Source organism: Bubalus kerabau, chromosome 13, assembly GCF_029407905.1.
Source record: "Bubalus kerabau isolate K-KA32 ecotype Philippines breed swamp buffalo chromosome 13, PCC_UOA_SB_1v2, whole genome shotgun sequence".
Lineage (NCBI taxonomy): Eukaryota > Metazoa > Chordata > Mammalia > Artiodactyla > Bovidae > Bubalus > Bubalus kerabau.
Genome location: NC_073636.1, coordinates 39,166,904 through 39,185,433, shown reverse-complemented (window position 1 = coordinate 39,185,433; position 18,530 = coordinate 39,166,904). Strand labels below are relative to the sequence as shown.

General features: G+C 49.1%; 1 protein-coding gene and 1 long non-coding RNA gene across 2 annotated transcripts in view; both read right to left on the bottom strand.

The window, feature by feature from the left end:
- Positions 1–14,869, bottom strand: part of SLC24A3 (solute carrier family 24 member 3) — a 431,954-nt gene extending 417,085 nt beyond the window's left edge. The window contains exon 1 of the mRNA XM_055544094.1: positions 14,405–14,869. Within this exon, the coding sequence (XP_055400069.1) occupies positions 14,405–14,858 (454 nt within the window). The 5' untranslated portion in view covers positions 14,859–14,869. The remainder of the gene's footprint in view (positions 1–14,404) is intronic.
- A 1,163-nt stretch (positions 14,870–16,032) lies between these two features.
- Positions 16,033–16,749, bottom strand: LOC129625572 (uncharacterized). The gene is made up of 2 exons (XR_008701543.1): positions 16,529–16,749; positions 16,033–16,193 (listed from the first exon to the last, which is right to left on the bottom strand). It is a non-coding gene; the product is annotated as an uncharacterized LOC129625572 (long non-coding RNA).
- Between the last annotated feature and the right edge of the window lie 1,781 nt (positions 16,750–18,530).

The following is an 18,530-nucleotide window of genomic DNA, read 5'->3' as shown; positions in this document are numbered from 1 at the left end:
ATACAATGTCACAGTTAAAACCATGAGATGTGGAATCAAACAGCCTGAGCCCACAGCCTACTTGGCCACATAGAAACTTTGTGAGCTCGGGCAACTGACTTAAACTAATTGTACCTATTCCATTGGTACAGGGAAAGCAGTTGGAACAGTGCCCCAAACATGCCAAGTGTTCAATATATTTCACTTAACATGTAAGAAGTATTATATATGTGTGTGTGTGTTCTTATGAATGCTCAGTCACTTCAGTTGTGTCCGACTCTTGGCGACTCTATGGACAGCAGCTCGCCAGGTTCCTCTGTCCATAGGATTCTCCAGCCAAGAATACTGGAGTGGGTTGCCATACCTGCCTTCAAGGGATCTTCCCGACCCAGGGATCAAACCTGCATCTCCTGCAACTTCTGCACTGCAGGCAGATTCTTTATCTTCTGCAAATATATATAGGAAGCCCCCATATACATTTATATATTGTAAATATATAATAACATCACACAATACTAAGAAATACTGTTATTTTAATAATATTATTATGCAGACATTAAAATTAATTTTTAGGTTTCATGCCATGGAGAAATCTTTATAACAAGTTTAAAAGCAGACTCCATCAACACTACACAATCTCTTCCAGAAAACAGAAGGAAATACCTCCTGTTTAATTGTGTGGACCCAACAAAACCAGACAAAGATAATACTAGAAAAGAAACCTAGGGCAGGTATCCTGGGTGATCACAGTTATAAAAGTCCTCAAGAAAATATGATCAATTCAAATCCAGAAAAATACACCATGAAAAAAACACCCTTGTCAAGTAGGGCTTATCTGTGGTATGCAAGGCTGATCCTATATTCAAAAATCAATCCATGCAATCCACCACATTAACTGTCTAAAGAAGAAAAACCACGGGATTGAATCATTTCATGCAGGTAAATCATGTGATGAACTTCAATATCCACTTCTGATAAAAATTCTCAACAAAGGAAGATTCTAGTGTCACAAGATTACATACTGTAGCATTCCATCTGTATGACATTCAAAAAGGACAAAAGTACGGTGGCAGAGTACAGGGGGTTGGGGTGGGTACAGTGTGATAACAAGTGGATAGTTTAAGGGGGATTTTGAGGGGTGACAGTTCTGTTCTGACCATCAGTCAGTTCCACTGTGTATTCAGTTGCTTTAATTTTAAAAGCAGGATTCAAGACCTTATACATAGTTTTACAGCAATTTTATAATATGTATGGGAGGAAACATATCAACATCACAACCCTGGAAATTACTGAAACCAACCTGTCCTCATGCCCAGATTTATCAAAAGTAGGTTCAATGAGTTTTCTTTCTGTATGTATCCCAACAAACACTTGTGATATCAAATGAGCAAACTGTCATAATGCAGAAGGTCATTAACTTTCAAAGCTGGGGTTATTAAGATCCTACGAAACTTCAGAAGTCATGTTCAGATCACAGACTAGAATTACAACATGAGGGGTGAAAATAGTTGAAATCTGATAAACTCAAAGACCCCTAACAAGAAAAATTAATGGACACTACTTTTTAAAATGACCAATCATTCTCATGGCTATATGAAGTGACTGCCCAGGTAAAAGGTAAGCCAAGGTAAGCCAAAATTTTACCTTTATCCTAAAGTAAGCTAAAAGCGTTCCATGGACCAAGATTTCTGAATAAACAAATCGATATGCTACAGGAAGTAACTCACTCTAAAAATCCCTAAGTTTCCCCATTTAATGACCACACCACAGGACATAAAATTCCCAGCAAGATACCAGCATTTCAGAATTTGAAATAATTTCACCCAGTCCATATGTATCAAATATATTTCTAATCTGAACTTTCTGCTATTTTTGTCTTAAGTATTTACTAAGCAATAAGTCAGAAGACCAGGATTCTGGCTCCAGTTTAAATTCTCTTTCACATCAGTTTCCTCAAACATAAGATCAGATGTTAAAATACTAAGGTGCCCACGATCTCCATCCCCAGTATTCTCCAGCAGTCAACAAACAGTGGTGAATAATGGTGAAAGCAATGTCTCAAAGGGCATGTCTAAACTTCCTGAAGGAGGCAAGTGTTTGGGTGAATTATTTTCATGGAGCATTTATTCAGAAATACTGTGCAAATGACAGACAAAAATTATTCATCAAAGAAAACTGTTAAATAGCCATGCATGGCCTTTATCTGGCACTTAGCTCAGGTTACTGTACCCGAAAGTGATCAAACTGCAGGGATGGAGGCCTCCTCCTCCCCCGACGTCCAGCCTAACTTCACTGAGACAGACTGACCTTCTTCACACTCGTCCCCCTGCCCCTCAACTTACAAGCAGTCTTTGGAGTAAAGCAACATTACTGGTGGGGAAATTGCCCTTAATTCTTCAAGTTATCATTTTCTTTTCTTTTTTAAGGATAAGTCAGGTGTAATAGCACCAAGAATAGAATATTTGTATGACATATAATTTTCTCATAAGCTTAATTTTTGGAATAGGTGATAGGAGTTACTTAACATGACTGTTCGTTTTATACAAAAAGGTACCTGGAGTGTGTATGGTTACAGAGGATCAACACAAGTCATCTTTGTGATATTGGATCAGTTCAATATTTTGACTGGGTTGGTACACATACAATATAAATGAATAAGGTTGGTAGGCTGCATCAATGTGTCCCTACTCTGGTTATGAAATTATACTTCACTCAAGTTTTGCAATAGTTTACCATCAGAAGAAACAGCGTTATTTCTTGCCACTGCCTGTGACTCTACAATTATCTCAATAATATTTTTCAATGAATAAGAAAGGATATGGTAAAATCTATGCCTTCCCCCAACCCCGACCATCAGCCCTCTTAAAAGGCAACAACCCTTACCAGTTTCATGTGCCTAGGAGTTAAAAGGGGCTTCCCAGTTGGCACTAGTGGTAAAGAATCCGCCTGCCAACGCAGGAGACAGAGGTTGAATCCCTGGGTCAGGAGGATCCTCTGGAGGAGATGACAATCCACTCCAGTATTCCTGCCTGGGAAATTCCATGGACAGAGGAGCCTCACGGGCTACAGTCCATGGGGCCACAAAGAGGCGGACATGAGTGAGCCACTGAGCACACACACTGGAGAGAAAAGGGGGACAGCAGGACGAGAGGAGAGGAAGGCGGGGGGAGACTCGAGGCAGCTTCAGATGGTCCTGCAACGTATCAGAATAAACTGTCAGCTCTTTTGCACAACTGTCCTTGGGTATAGGAGTGTTTCTGCTGAACAGCCCCCTACACACTCAACCGCCACCTCCTCCCTCACTGGATTCCTGGGAATAACCAGGTTTTTGTCCTTAGGACAGGACACCAGGGGACTCTCCTCTGGGAAATCTGACCGCCCCCTGATAAAGATCTAAAACTAGGAGCACTGTCCAGGGACACAGCCAGTCAGGTCACCTTACACAGGCACCATCAGCAGACCCTCCCCGCCATGTGCATGGTTCCCAGCCTCCTTGTTAACGGGGCTCACTTAAATACGAGCAGAGGCCACAGGTCCCGTGACATAAGAAGAAAGCACATAATAGCGAAAACAACAACAGACAAGAGCAACTTGGAGAAAGAGAGTTCATTCAAAGAAAAGAAAACCAAAGACTACTATTAATATACTTAGGGATATAAAAGATGATACTGTATTGATGAAGCAGAACAGGATGGTACTAAAAATAACTTGCAGAGGAAAAAAGAGCTCTCAGAAGGTAAAAATATGACAGCAGAAATAAAAAGCCTGGCATAAGAATTAGAGGGGGAAAAAAAAGAATTAGAGGGTATGATTAAGAAAACCTACAGAAATTAGAACAGAAGGATGAGAAAAAAATAGGAGAGAAGAGACAATAAAAAAGATCAATGCAGGAAGTCAAACACCCAATAATACATAATCCAGAAAGAGTAAGCAGAGAACTTAGGGTTGTCATTGTTCAATTGCTCAGTTATGTCCGACTCTGTGACCCCATGGACTGTAGCACGCCAGGCTTCCCTGTTCATGACCAACTCCTGGAGCTTATTCAAACTCATGTCCATAGAGTCAGTGATGCCATCCAACCATCTCATCCTCTGTCGTCCCCTTCTCCTCCTGCCTTCAATCTTTTCCAGCATCAGGGTCTTTTCCAATGAGTCAGGTCTTCGTATCAGGTGGCCGAAGTATTAGAGTTTCAGCTTCAGCATCAGTCCTTCCAATTAATATTCAGGACTGATTTCCTTTAGGATTGACTTGTTTGATCTTCTTGCAGTCCAAGAGACTCTCAAGAGTCTCCTCCAGCATCACTATCTGAAAGCATCAATTCTTTAGCACTCAGTCTCCTTTATGATCCAATTCTCACATCCATATGTGACTACTGGAAAAACCATCGCTTTGACTATACAGACCTTTGTCAGCAAAGTGATATCTCTGCTTTTTAATACACTGTCTAGGTTTATCATAGCTTTCCTTCTAAGGAGCATCTTTTAATTTCATGGCTGCAGTCACCATCCTCGGTGATTTTAGAACCCAAGGAAGTTAGGGTAGAGGAAATGACAGACAAGTTCCCAGACCTAATGGACATTAGCTTCCAGGATAAAAGAACCAGGTGAATGTACCCAAGAAAATACATGAACTGCAACAGCCATATAACTGTGATACAACTACACGTCAGGAACAAAGCAGTGAGAACACATGCTTTTAGAGAGTGAGAAAACAATTAAAACAATAAAAAACTAAGACACCATCAAACTTCTCAGAGGCAACACTGGAGGCTGGAAGAGCTAAGACTACAAAATTCCAAAGAAAACATGCTCCAACCTAAACCCTGATCCAGTCTAACACTCTTCTAAGTGTGGGGGTAGAATTAACATATTGTCAAGCCCACAACGTCTCAAACCTTTGTTTTGATTCCCACACCCCTGTCTTAGGAGGCGCTGTGAGTGTGGTATCCCAAAAATGCATACCAAAAATGAAGAAATAAACTAAGAGAGATACCTATGTGGGTTCCAGGAAAAAGGGCTTTCAATATAAGGAAAGCCAGAGGGGAAAAAAAAAAAAAACACATGGAGGATGAAGCTGAAGAAAGATGTCAAGATGATAGCTGGGCAGCAGATTTAACAAGCCACCTGTCCAGATTAGAACGGGCAGAAGAATCTGGAAAAGACTTCTTCCAAAAGAGCGCTGGACAGAATATCTGCACATGAGGGCTTCCCCTGTGGCTCAGATGGTAAAGAACCTGCCTGCAATGCAGGAGACCCAGGTTCAATCCCTGGGTCAGGAAGATCCCCTGGAGAAGGGAATGGCTACCTATGCCAGTATGCTTGCCTGGAGAATCCATGGACAGGGGAGCCTGGCGGGCTACAGTCCATGGGGTCGCAGAGTCAGACACAAGTGGGCAACTAACACTTTCATACTCTGGGCACATGAGGAGGAAATGAAGGCAACCAGAGGAAAGTCTGGGCTTCAGTTAATGGTGAAGGCTTAGAATACCAAGCCACCAAATATTAAGTCATGTTCAGAATAGAAAAATTAAGCCCAGTGTATCTCACAGCTCAGCCACCAAGAGCACTGAGGTGGCTGCAATAAGAAACTGACCTGATTGCAGCCAGTGGTGCCCAGTGTTGGCTGCAAGGTAGACCCATCCGCCCCCCTTTAGAAAAATCCCAATGTCCAAGCTATACCCTAGGGCATTATATCACAATCCCCAGCTGGTGGGACCCAGATGCAAGGTTTAAAGTTCCCTGGTGATTACAACATGTGCAGAAGACTGAGATGCACAGAACTCACCAAAGGTGTGATTCCAACCCTCATGCAAACCCTCACAGACCTTTACCTGAAGCAGCTACTTATAATCTGGACTTTCAACCACCCACTATATATCCACCTAGGTGTCCTACCAGTAATCAAAGTCAAAATGTCCCAAAATGAGCATTTCATGTTCTTAAAAATGACACTCTGTGTGTGTGTGTGTGTTCAGTCACTCAGTCGTGTCTGACTCTTTGTGACCCCATGGACTATATCCTGCTAGGCTCCTCTGTCTATGGGATTTCCTAAGCAAGAATATTGGAGTGGGTTGCCATTTCCTCCTCCAGGGGATCTTCCCAACCCAGGGATCAAACTGGCATCTCCTGCATTGCAGGCAGATTCTTACCCACTGAGCCACTGAGGAAACCCGATTAAAATGACTCTAGTAGTAACTTAAAATAGAGTTACCATATGACCCAGCAATCCCCTTCCTGGGCATGCATCTGGAGAAGACTCTGATCTGAAAAGATGCATGCACTCTAATGTTCATAGGAGCACCAGTTAACAGTAGTCAAGCATGGAAACAACCTAAAAGTCCATCAAGAGACGGATGGATAAAGATGTGGTCCATATACACCAAGGGGTAAAAAAGAATGAAAATCATCCATAGAAAAGAATGAAATCATGCCATCTCCAGCAACATGCATGGACCTAGAGATTGTCATAATAAGTCAGACAGATAAAGACAAATAGCATATGATATCACTTAAATGTGGAATCTAAAAAAGTGATAACAAATGAACTTACTTACAAAACAGAAACAGATTCACAGACATAAAAAACAATTTATGGTTACCAAAGGGGAGGATAAATTAGGAGTATGGGATTATCATACATACATATAAAATAAACAACAGGGACCTACTGTTTAGCATGGGGAACTATATTCATTATCTTTTAATAAACTATAATGGGAAAGAATCTGAGGAAGAATACAGAGACTAGCGCTAGTGACTCCCTGACGGCCAGTGGGGCGCTCCGTCTCCTGCTCCCCCATGCTCATCCCCATGACCTTTGTTCTTACGTCAAAATCCTGCTCAAGAAACTCACTTGGTACTTCCCGTCCTTCCCAAGTGCAGATTCCAATGCATGTCACGATCGTGAAAATGACTTCTGCCAAGGCCAAACAAGCAGAAGCACATAGGGGAAAAGGAAAAGGAAAATACAAAGTTGCAACATGAAATTCCCTGGAAGTAGGTCGGGTGATGAGCTTACTTTATTTGTTCACCCTCTCTCAGAAAAGAAACGTGATTGACAAACAAGCATGCTGGCTGGATCTCATGATTTAAATCCACAAGTTGTAGGGGCTTCCCTGGTGACTCAGTGGTAAAGAATTAACCTGCCAATGCAGGAGACAAAGCTTCCATCCCCAGTCCGGGAAGATCCCACATGCCACGGAGCAACTAAGCCCGTGTGCCACAACTACTGAAGCTCTGGCTCTAGAGCCCAGGAGCCACAACTACTGAAGCCCTCGAGTCCCAGAGCCTGTGCACTGCAACTAGAGAGTAGCCCCCAACCGCCACAACTAGAGAAAAGCCTGCAGAGTGACGAAGAACCAGCACAACCAAAAATAAACAAATAAAATAAATTTCAATTAGCAACCTGGATGGGTTTGGGCATGCTCCAGAAGGGACAGGGGCCTCTCCCCTGTTTCCCTGAACTCTCACCTAATCCCTGCACTCTGGAGTTTCCAGGGTCAGGACCAACCTGTTCCGTGGTCACAGATGGGTCCAGACAAGTTGCATTTCTATCCACGTCTCAAATACTTTGCATTGCCATTTTCATCCTACCTCCCCACTTTCCGCACATCGATCTCATTAAAAGGCAGAGGCGTCACAGGAGGTCTATGCCTAGCACCCTGTCAGTCTTCTGCAGTCTCCCCCCATCCTGGGCACCATGGCACATCCTCACTTGCCATAAACGAGAGAAGCAGTCTCCCCTGCATCTTTGCCAACACTTTGTTTTCATTTCTGCTGGTCTGATACTATAAAATGGTAACTCGTCATTTTACAATTTAGCTTTTCCAGTTACTATCAAGGCTGAGGATTTTTACTTGTGTCAACGGGCCATTTGCAAATGTTTTGCTTGCTTGTTTGTTTTATGAACTGCCTTTTTTCTGTACATTTCTGTACATTTTTCTGTACATTTGTGGTTTTGTCCTTTCTTCACCAACCTAATGCCTTTATTTTCCAGGTTCCAGCATCTCCCACCCTGGACCAAGACCTCCTCCACATCATGCTGTATTTCTCATGTGTCTCTCAAAATTCTTGAAAATCAGTTGTTCAATGCGTCTCTTCCCACAAAAGTCAGAGCATCGTGAGGACACCGTGGGTGTCCACCTCAGACACTGCTGTCAGCGCAACAATGAGCAAACCTGCCACACATTTCCAGAAAGAAGCAACGAAGATCCCTATGTTTTACACCAGTCGGGTCCAGGCAGAAACTCACTCAAGGGATACTGTCGAAGGGAGTTTCATAAGGGACCATTTACAGAGGTGGGGGCAAGGTTGGGAAGACCAGGGAGGTGAGTGAAGTCCCTAGGACTTGCAACAATGAAAAGCATCACCCAGCCCCAGGGTGAGGATGAAGAGAGAACAGATGTAGACAGGCAGAGACCTCACAGCAGGAGGGAGACTGGGAGATGCCATCCAAATCTGAAACATCACAACTCCATGATTCGAACTGCCCGAATGGTGCCTATCACCGCTTCATGCATAGAAAATCTCCTTCCACTGAATCCTCAATACTTAATTCTCAGATCGCACAAGATGGGACCATGTGTAACACCCCTGCAAATGAGAAAATAAAACCATTGCCAAATAAGCTCTACAGAAACTGAACGCTGGAAGAGGCCAGAAAAACTCGAATTCCCTTCCTGGCAAGACTACCCATTTGCTCTGCGACCTCAGGGACATTTTCTGAACCCTCGCAGACCCCGGTTCCTCCAGGATAAACGTCTGTGTCCTTTTATTCCCCCCTCCAAAACTATTCTGCTCAAGAAACAGAAATCTTCTGAAGGAAAAAGAGAGTTGCCAAAAGCCTATCCTATCAGCCAACTTCCACCAGGCCTTGGAATCCTCCGCAAATGGCTGGTTTTGCAATTCTTTGGGCTTTGCCAACCCTCCAGGGTAAAAAAAAAAAAAAAATCTTCCCACAAGGATTCAAGACTCACAAGGGGAGGAAATCTTTGAGAAAATCTGGGTTGATGAGCAGCTAAGAAAAGCCAGGAGGAAGGAGACACATCTATATATGTTTAGGCAGAAAATAGAAAAGGTTGAAAAGGAATGTTTTTCTAAAATACTGCTTCTATGAAAGCAACCTTCTGTTACTCCTTCACTCCCCAGTTGACTGGAAAAGACAGAGTGGCTCCTGCTTTCCACTCGTGTCCTTTGAGGCCGGGGCTACGCAGCTCTGACGCGGGCGGCTTCAGTTCAAGTCCTGCCACTGAATGAAGTGCCTCTGATGGAGACACCCACCTTTCCTAGGTCAGGGTGAGTCTATGCAAAATAGGTGACAACATCAAATTTGCTGGGTTGAAGGCAGAATTAGAAATCATGAAAACTAGTGTGTGCCTGTAAGCTGGGCTCTGACATACAATCACTGGGTTTCATCACAGGCACTGTCGCTCAGACATCAAAACAGCCTCCACACCGAACAAATGCCTTTTGAGCTTCTACTCTGGGTAGGGTGATGGGGTGACAAAGGTGAGAAAAGTTCACAGGGTCCCTGACCTCCTGGGAACTTAGACTCTGGTGAAAAGGAGATGTCATAACGAATACATAATCAAGTCATAACGAAATATATAATTGCCAACTGCAGGAACTGCTACAAAGGGAAGACAGAGTGTGTTCAGAGAGCAAACTGGGGATCCAGTCTGGCCAGGAAGGTCTTGGTCCCGGAAGTGAAGGGTGAAGGATAAACTGTAGGGTGGTGACAATGTGACCTGCATGTGCTCTGGGTCTGGGGTCTGGTCTACAGAGCAGAAGGAAGGCCTGCCCGGCCAGGGGAGACGGAAGATAGAGTTTGATGAGAGTCCAGCCAGCCTCCACCCCTGGGAATCTACAGGAGGGACTGAAAGGTCATGATCAGGGCCCTCCGAGGGATAGGAAGCCACAAAGCTCTGCCACTGAAATGTGAAGCTCAAGTCCCACTGCGGCCACTGTTCACATACCATCTCTGGACCCCCAACCAGGAAGACGAGCAGCGGTGTTACCATGATTGGGTGATCTATCAAAAGAAATTGTAAACACACTCATACAGATACACACACACATATGCACACATATATACATCCATACACATATGCATACACATACAACATATAGACACATATATACATACTTGTGCATATATGCATACACCATATATACACATTTATACATATACACATGCACGTACACACAGACGTGCACACCTATCCGTACATATACACACATATACATGGGATTCCCAGGTGGTGCTAGTGGTAAAGAACCCACCTGCCGATACAGGAGACATAGAGACGTGGGTTTGATCACTGGGTTGGGAAGATTCCCTGGAGGAGGGCATGGCAACCCACTCCAGTATTCTTGCCTGGAGAATCCCATGGACAGAGGAGCCTGGTGGGCTATAGTCCATAAGGTTGCAGAGTCAGACACAACTAAAACAAATTAGCATGCATGCACACACACATAAATACATACACACATACTCATATAAACATACACACACATATACATACTCATGCACGTACATAAACACACAAATACATATACACAGACACATACACACATATACATATACACTGCACACACATGTACCACACTACACATATATACATAATCACACACATATATACACACATGTATGTATGCATGTGTGTACATGTACACATGTATATATTATCTGCCTTTACCATCTTGGGAAATATATACAATCACTCCTAAGTCATCATCCCTTTGGATCCTGTTTTTTTCCAAAGACAACCACAACAGCACCTTCCATCACACATGCCCACCTTTCTATATGTCCTGACACTCCTCCGTTGAGTAAGTGGTTGCATCTATGTCCCCCCTCTGTGACTGCGGGTTGACATCTGTCACTTCCCTGATCAACAGAAAACAGTGGCAGTGGTACACACGACACCTGAGGCTGACATAAAAAGGCCAGGCACATCCACCTTGTTGTCCTGGAGCCCACCTGCCATGTTCTGGGGAAGCTCAGACAAAGGCACGTGGAGAGGCCACATGTAGATATCCTGGGTGACAGCCCAGCTGAGGGCCCAGCCAACAGCTGGCATCAACACCACACATGGGAGTGATGCTGCTTCCAGATGACTTAGGCCCAGCTGTCAGGTCACCCGGTCCTTGAATGTCTCCACCTGAGACCCCGACATAGCCAAGCAGAGGCCAGCCCTCCCCTCCAGGCCCTCCCTAAGTCACTGCCACAAAGAATCCTCGAGTAAGAACATAAAGGAGTCGTTTCACACAACTATTTTGGAGTGATATCTTATGCGGCAACAGTAACCAAGCCAAAGAGTAGCTCCAAGTTTACACGTATGTATAATTTTCCTTAATCACCATTCACCACCCTACGAATCTCAAGAGAGAGGATGTCTTCAACCACTCCCTCCAAAGGACCTCTGGACTTTGTCCACACCACTTTTGGAAAATGAGGACCAGGTTCCTGACTCCAAATAAAAATTAAACACTTTTAAATCCCTCAAAACATACAAAGTAATCCATTCAGACTGAAAAAAAAAAAAAAATAGAAAGAAAAAGAAAATCCGCCTTAGCAAATTGGCTGTAAAAACATCAAAATGAGATCTTCATCAGCAACAAGTAAATAGGGCACCTTGGGCTTTCCTTCTGCACTGGAGGCTCAAGCATCTGCAAAGAGTGTGCTCAACTTGAATGCAGCAACACATAGAAAGGGTACTCGGCCCGGGGCCTGGCACGCGAGAATGTGCCAAATTCCAGTTAGCATTATTACTGCTTTTGTTGTTGTGAGAATTAACATTTCCCTTTATTCCAGTGTTAATTCTTCCTGACTTAAGCCTAACAATGCTCCTGTCCCATCTGAGGAGAGAATCTATACTGAGTTTCGTTAGGGGTTCCTAAAAGGGATCTCCGATTCCATACATCAGAAACGTTATTTATATAATACACCTGCCGCTCACCTCAATTTTGGTTTGGTAAAAGAACTGTCCTTTTTATTGGAAAAAAAAGAAAAATCAACATGTGTTAGAAAACAGGCTTCTGAGAAGTTACACTTAATCACTGCATGGTTTTCAAGGTGAATAAATAGAAGCATCACCTTTGATCATTATGAAGGTACCACTCCCCATGTGGTTATATAAATATTACAAGCTGCCCCAGAGAGTGGCACAAATGCCGGGGGACAGAGATGGGATCAAAGAGCCAGGTCACCTCAGGTTCATCTCTTCCTCTGTTCCTCAACTGCTGTGTGACTGTAAGTGAATCGTTTGGCCTCTCCAAGTCAGAGTGTCTTCAAAACAAGACTACATTCCAAACTTTTTATTCATACTGAAAGGACCCTCAAGCAGAGGAGCTCCTAAGTTAGTAAAAGTCACTATTCAGATGGTTAGGTATGCTGAATGGCAATCCCTTAAGCAAAATAATCACTTGCAGGTTCACACATGTTAATTAGTATCTTAAAAATTATTTCAAAAAACCTGGGCCTTGAGCAATCTTGCTGTGCATCAGGTAATGAAATTATCAATATCTAGTGGACGAAAAGGTGATTTGAGACAGAATTACAACTTGCATGCCATCCAGGGGGCTCAATGGTACACGCTCCCCTCCCATTGACATGTCACTGTTATCTTAAGTTGCTGGGGTAGGGGTCTTCTCAAGCCCCACATTTATGGGAGGGGGTGTAAAGGAGGTGAAAAGGCAGAAGGAGAGAGACTAATAGGGGAAGGATGGAGGATATGGCTGTACACTGGACCCAAATCTGAGTCCCTAGCAGGGACACTTCTGTCCATCCTCAAATGACATCTAGTCACCTAGCTTCAAGTCTGCAGAGTGTCTGACACCCGCTTCCTCCGAACATCCCAGCCTTCCCCGGGCCCAGGAAGCTCCCTGCCACTGCTGGACTTAACCATCTGGGTCACATTCTCCACTGAGAAAAAAATGTCTTTTGTAGCCTGGAAAGTGGTAGGAAGTCTATGGCCTGAGAGCCCTGACCTGTAGGAAGATGGCGGGTGTGTAACTGACTTGAAACAGCCCTTTCCATAGTATGGACTGGCTTTACACTTGTCAAAGCTGCGATGATGAAAAGGGAGTTAATGAAAACCCTCTTCCTGAGACAAGGCCAGGAACTGCTTCTGGCAGGTCAGACTCTGCCCTTGGAGAGTCCAGCCTCCCTTATTGGGCACCGTCCACTTTCCGATGTCAGTCCCCATGGCCAGACAGTCTAGGATCCTGGAGAAATGCAGAGAACCAGGAGTCTCGAGGGCTCCACTGAGGACCTGGACGGGCTCTCTCCCATTACCATATATGCTGAAGTCTGCCAAGACCTGAACCAAGACCCACCATCCACTTTCCCCACCAGTCAGGAGCACAATCAATTGGGGAAGGTCCCTTTTTTAACTGATTGTACCCTTAAGTATATTTGAGCATCACTATCCAAATGCCTTCTTTCTGCACTTCATAACCCCTTGTATTGGAGCTCCGTGGATCTTAACATCAAAGCATGCATCTGTCACTGTTTTCCCTCCCGAGCATTTCCGTATCTGTTTTCCCACCAAGCGTGCCACTGGAGGAGCCGGGATAGAAAACCGCTTTACAAGAGCTATTCTTCCAAGCCTTTACTCCGTTTCTCTGACAGCTGCACACCCAGGGTCCAAACTCTTCCCCGTGAACAACTGTGCTGAGCACAATTCTTCAGCAGGTTTATTTCAGCTCAAGAAAGGCCGCGGGCAAAAATAAGACAGAAGTTGTGTGCCGGGAGGGCGCACCGCGGGGCACCCTGAAAGTAAGGTACAGACCATCCGCGGTCCCGTCTAACGGCTTCATCACGCGTTGCAAGTCTGCAAAAGGGATCCGTGTTCCCAGCGAGGGGCCAGTGGAGGAGAACCAGTCGCAAATCTAGCCGGGGCGGGCGGGGCGGGGGGGGGCAGCACTTTTTTCCTATCATTAGTTCCAGGGCACCTGTTCTAGAAAGAGGGGGATGGAGCTTCCGAAGAAACAGGCAGTCCATCCCGCCTGTTCTGTTCGGAGCACTAACTGTGTCCACGGGTCAACCAGCCCTCTCCCTGCCCTCCCTCCACAGGCCAAGGAGTTACACAGGTGGTCACGCGCGCAGGGGCCGAAGCTCACCAGGACAACTTCATTACTGCCCACGGGGGACCTGTTTAGGGGAAGAGGCCCCACTGCTGCCTCCCTCAGTCCCTCCAGCTCGTGGCAGGAAGCGGGGCAGAGCCGGGAGGCACAGGTGACGGTTCCTAGGGCAGCCAGGCGCCCAGCGTGCCAGCCACGGTCCTACCCGCGCCCCGCGCCCGCGCGCACGGTCCTCGCCTCCCGGGCCCCTCCGCCCGGGGCAGGGGGCGTCCCCAGGCCTGGACGCCCTGCGCCGCCGCCAGAGCCGCAGCGCCCACTCGGGGCGAGCGGCAAGCACTCACCGTCGTGGTCCCGCATGCTCGACAGCGACCAGAGCAGCAGCGCCACCAGGGCCAGGAAGCAGACCTGGCTCAGAAGAAGGTCCCTCCGGCAGCTTCGGCGGCGCTCACGCTCCTCCAGGTCGGGCGACGGCATCCTCTCCGCGCGGCAGGGCAGCGGCCCCGGCGGGGTCCCGGGCGGGCGGCGGCCGCTCCGATCACGGGCGGCCGCAGCGCGGCTGGTGGCGGGAGGCAGCTCCGCGCGCGGCGGCGGCGCGTCCTCGCTGCGCTCCCGCCCGGCGGCCGCCGCCGCCGCCTCTCCTTCCTCCTGGCGGCCGCCGCGGTTCTCCCGATCTCCGTCCTCGTCGTCGCTCAGTCCCTCCTCCTCGTCGTCGTCGTCGTCGTCGTCGTCGTCGCCGCCGCCGGCCCGCGCCGCCGCCTCCGGGCGCTCGGGGTCCCCGTCCTCCTCGCGCGCCATGGCTCCCACGCTCGGCGTCCGCGCTCGGCCTCGGGCGGCGGCGCGGCGGGGGCGGCGGGGGCGGCCGGGAGGCGGGGGCGGCGGCGGCCGAGGAGGAGGAGCGGGGAGGACCGGCGGGAGGAGGGCCCGCCGCGGGCCAACTCGGCCGGCGGGCGAGGCCACCCGGGGCTGCTCCGGCCTCGCCGGCGGCGGGAGCGCGTCGCGGGGCCGTCCGCCTACTCCATGGTCCGCGCGCGGGGCCGGGGCCGAGCCGGGGCCGGGGCCGGGCCGAGCGCGCCGGGAGCTCGGGGCGAGGCGGGAGGCGGCAGCCGGCGGCGGCGCGGCGGCTCGGGCGCGGGCGCGGGCTGGGGGCAGCGGCGGGGACGCGGCGGCGCTGGCCAGCCCGGCGGAGAGGGGGCGCGTGGGGAGGAGACTGAGCCGGGGAGGGAGCCCCGCGCGCGATCCTGCGCTCGTGCCGGCGCGGGAGGGCCCCCTCTCGGGACACACGCGCCGCCAAAAAGCTGATCTCCGGGGGGAAAAGGGTTCTCCCGAAACTTTTTGAGGAGCAGAGGGTCTCTCCCGCCCCCTCCCCGCCCTGTGCCGGGAGAGGGGCGCCGCAAGTGCGCTTGGCTGCGCGCGCCGGGCCGCCGGGCTCGCTTCCTCCCGCGGGCCTCCTGGGTTTCCCTCCGCCCCCTTGTGGGGATCCCCGTGCGCGCCCGGCTCCGACCTGAAACAGGACTCCCCGAGGCTCTTTGGTTCGCTGGGGGTGTCCTGGCTCCCCCCTCTGGCCCGGGCTCACACTTCACTCGGGATAGTCCTGTACCAAGCCTCCAGGCTGTGGCCGAGGGAAGAGGGTCAGGGCGGCGCGAGGGCCCCCCGGCCAACCCCGGGACGAGGCTCCTGACCTTCCTGTCGCCGAGAGCAGTCAGGCTGCCCCCAGTCCTGCGGTCAGAGCCCTAATCCTCGCACTCCCCAGCCTCCACTTGTGCTCCAGCCCTCACCTGCAGCGTTGCAGAAGATGTCCTTTAGAGAGAACACCTGGTGGTCTCAGGTACACCCACCCTCCCTCCTGGGGTTTCCAGCTTCCCCAGTGCCCGGTGCCTCCCTTGGGCTGAGGCTAGGATGGCGGATCTAGCCCCAGAAGGAGATGCCTCTATGGTGGGGTTGAAAACAGAAGTGAAGTGAAATGAAAGTCGCTCAGTCGTGTCGGACTCTTTGCGACTCCATGGACAATGCAGTCCCTGGAATTCTCCTGGCCAGTATACTGAAGTGGGTAGCCTTTCCCTTCTCCAGGGGATCTTCCCAACCCAGGGATTGAGCCCAGGTCTCCCGCATTGCAGACGGATTCTTTACCACCTGAGCCACAAGGGAAAACAAAAGGGTTTGTTAAAAAAATGATCACTAGAACCCAGGTGTTGGTCTAGGTGACTGTCTCCACAGAGTCCGGTCATTTCAGGGAATCCAGCTGCAAACATCTATGGAGGTGAGAAGGAAGGAGAGACCTCTGTATGGGTTTCTCACTCCTAGGTCTGGGAGGATCCACAGAGACCAAGGGTGACCCCACCTATGGGTGACCTCCTAGCCCAAGCTCCCCGGATGACCCCGCCTCAGCATCAGGGAACAGCACGTCATGGCCAAGGACAAAACAGACCTTCCTAGGTGGCTTCCTCACCACAGAGAGATCATCTCACCCAGCATGCCTGAGAGCTCTTGCTTCCTGGGCGTATCATTCCTTTAGTCCTTTCTCAGGCTGGCGTCTCCCCAGAAGCACCTCCCCTACCCTGCCCTTGTTGACCCTTCTGCTCCTGTTGGTTACCAGGTACCAACCCTGGTACGAGGATTTAAACCCTGGAAGTCCCTGGGGAAGGGGAGGCACTCCAGTCTCATCACCTTGATCAACATTCAGAAGAAAGTTTAGGAGCTCAGAAAGCTGTCCCTTATTCAACTAACCAGGAAAGACACTCGCTTTTTCTCATGTAAATAGGAAAAATAAAAGTGAGAGAGGGAATCTGGAACTAATTGGGTTAGGGAATGAGCCACAGGCACAAGGAATTGTGTAATATGGGGGTGGGAGAGGTGTCAGGAAGAGAGCAGGAGGGCAGAGGGGAGGAACCAGGAGTTGGCAATGCCCTGGAAGTGCCCTTGGGCAGGTGCAGGGAATGAAAGAGCGGAAGCCAGGTGGGGAAAGAGGGGGGAGGGAGACAGAGATGGAGAATCCTTCCTAGGCATGCTGAAGTGATTTTTTTTTTAGTTCATCTTCATTTCAACAGATTTCACAGCAAAGTGGGTATAGCAGAGACAAAGACCTCTGAGAAGCCCACCACCCAATGAAGGATGGGTGCTTCCAGTCCCTGGCCTGACAGCACCTGCCGTCAAGGGCTCCCATCCCAAGCAGGGGTGGCTCCTCAGCCGGAAGAAAGTTTCCTTCTAGGGTCAGGAAAGCCCCCTACACTCCCTCTAGCGGGCACCCTTTGGGACTGGGAGTTGGGGTGGGAGAGCAGGTTCTCACATCCTCTGCCAACCCCGGAGAAAGGAGACAGATCCCGGTGGACTCTTCCCACCTGTGTTTGTCCTACCTGCCCTCTCCCAGTCTTCGGAAGCTCCCCTCAAGAAACTGGATTTTGGAAGGAGCCGGAGCTAACTTATGTGCTATTTATCTTTCACCATCAGGATCCTCGTCAATCCCAAGGCAGCTTTTGCCTTTTATTTCTTAATCTGTTTGCATTTGATCTCACAGTTTGTGCAAAGAGCCTCGGGGAGAAAATTCCAGGCCCTGATACAGTCGTCTGAGAATTCGCTTGCTTGGAAAAAGAAGCATCACCCCAAGATGTGCCAGGGCCTGCACCCTTCCAGGAGCAAGACAGGCGTGGGTATGAGGCCCCTCCACAGCCTGGCAGCCTGGGCTGGGTGCTGGTGTCACCGTCCATGCCCTCTTTTTAACCTCCAAAAAGCATTCCACGCAAAGACTTTGGGCAGGATATGAGGGCGCAGAAGTGGTTCATCTTTCTCACAGATCTGCCTCGATCACAAAGGACCGCGTGCACAGACATCAGCCCAGAAGCGAGGCCCGGGCCACCAGGGTCTTCTGTGTCCACCGGCCTCGATCCCAGGCTCCAGGCACTCTCTAGCCCACAGTGCCCACACCTGATAGACCTGTTTCCACAACAAAGCAGGGTTGTGTCTCCATAACACCAGACAGTGCCAGTTGTCAGACAAGCCACCGGCGAGAGATGGGAGGAAGAGGGTGGGAGAGGAGAGGAGAAAATCAGAGGAGCCACTTGCTGGGTGAGGTGACAAGTCAGCCTTCTGGCCATGACTGGCTCTTACCCAGGGAAGTGAGGCCTGAGCAAAGAGAGGGAAGACACTGGGCGTTCACAGAACACCTTCAACACTCTAAGGCCATGTGCTGGTAGATGGCGGGGAGTAGGGGAGCGACTTGTGCATAGGGGAGCCTGGGCCCCCGCCCTTGGACATGACACCTGTTCACACCAGGCTGGACACAGACTCCCAGGCCTCCGGTCTCTGGACAGGTCTGGTCAACCTCGACCCTGGCCGAACGGACCAGCTGCGCTTCACCTCTAGACATGTCGCCTGCACGCCGGGCACTCAGAGGCCAACAAAACCCAGCATCTCCGAGGAAGGTCTGACTGCTGATCCCCTCCTCGTTCTTGTCCAATGCCTTCATCAAAAGGG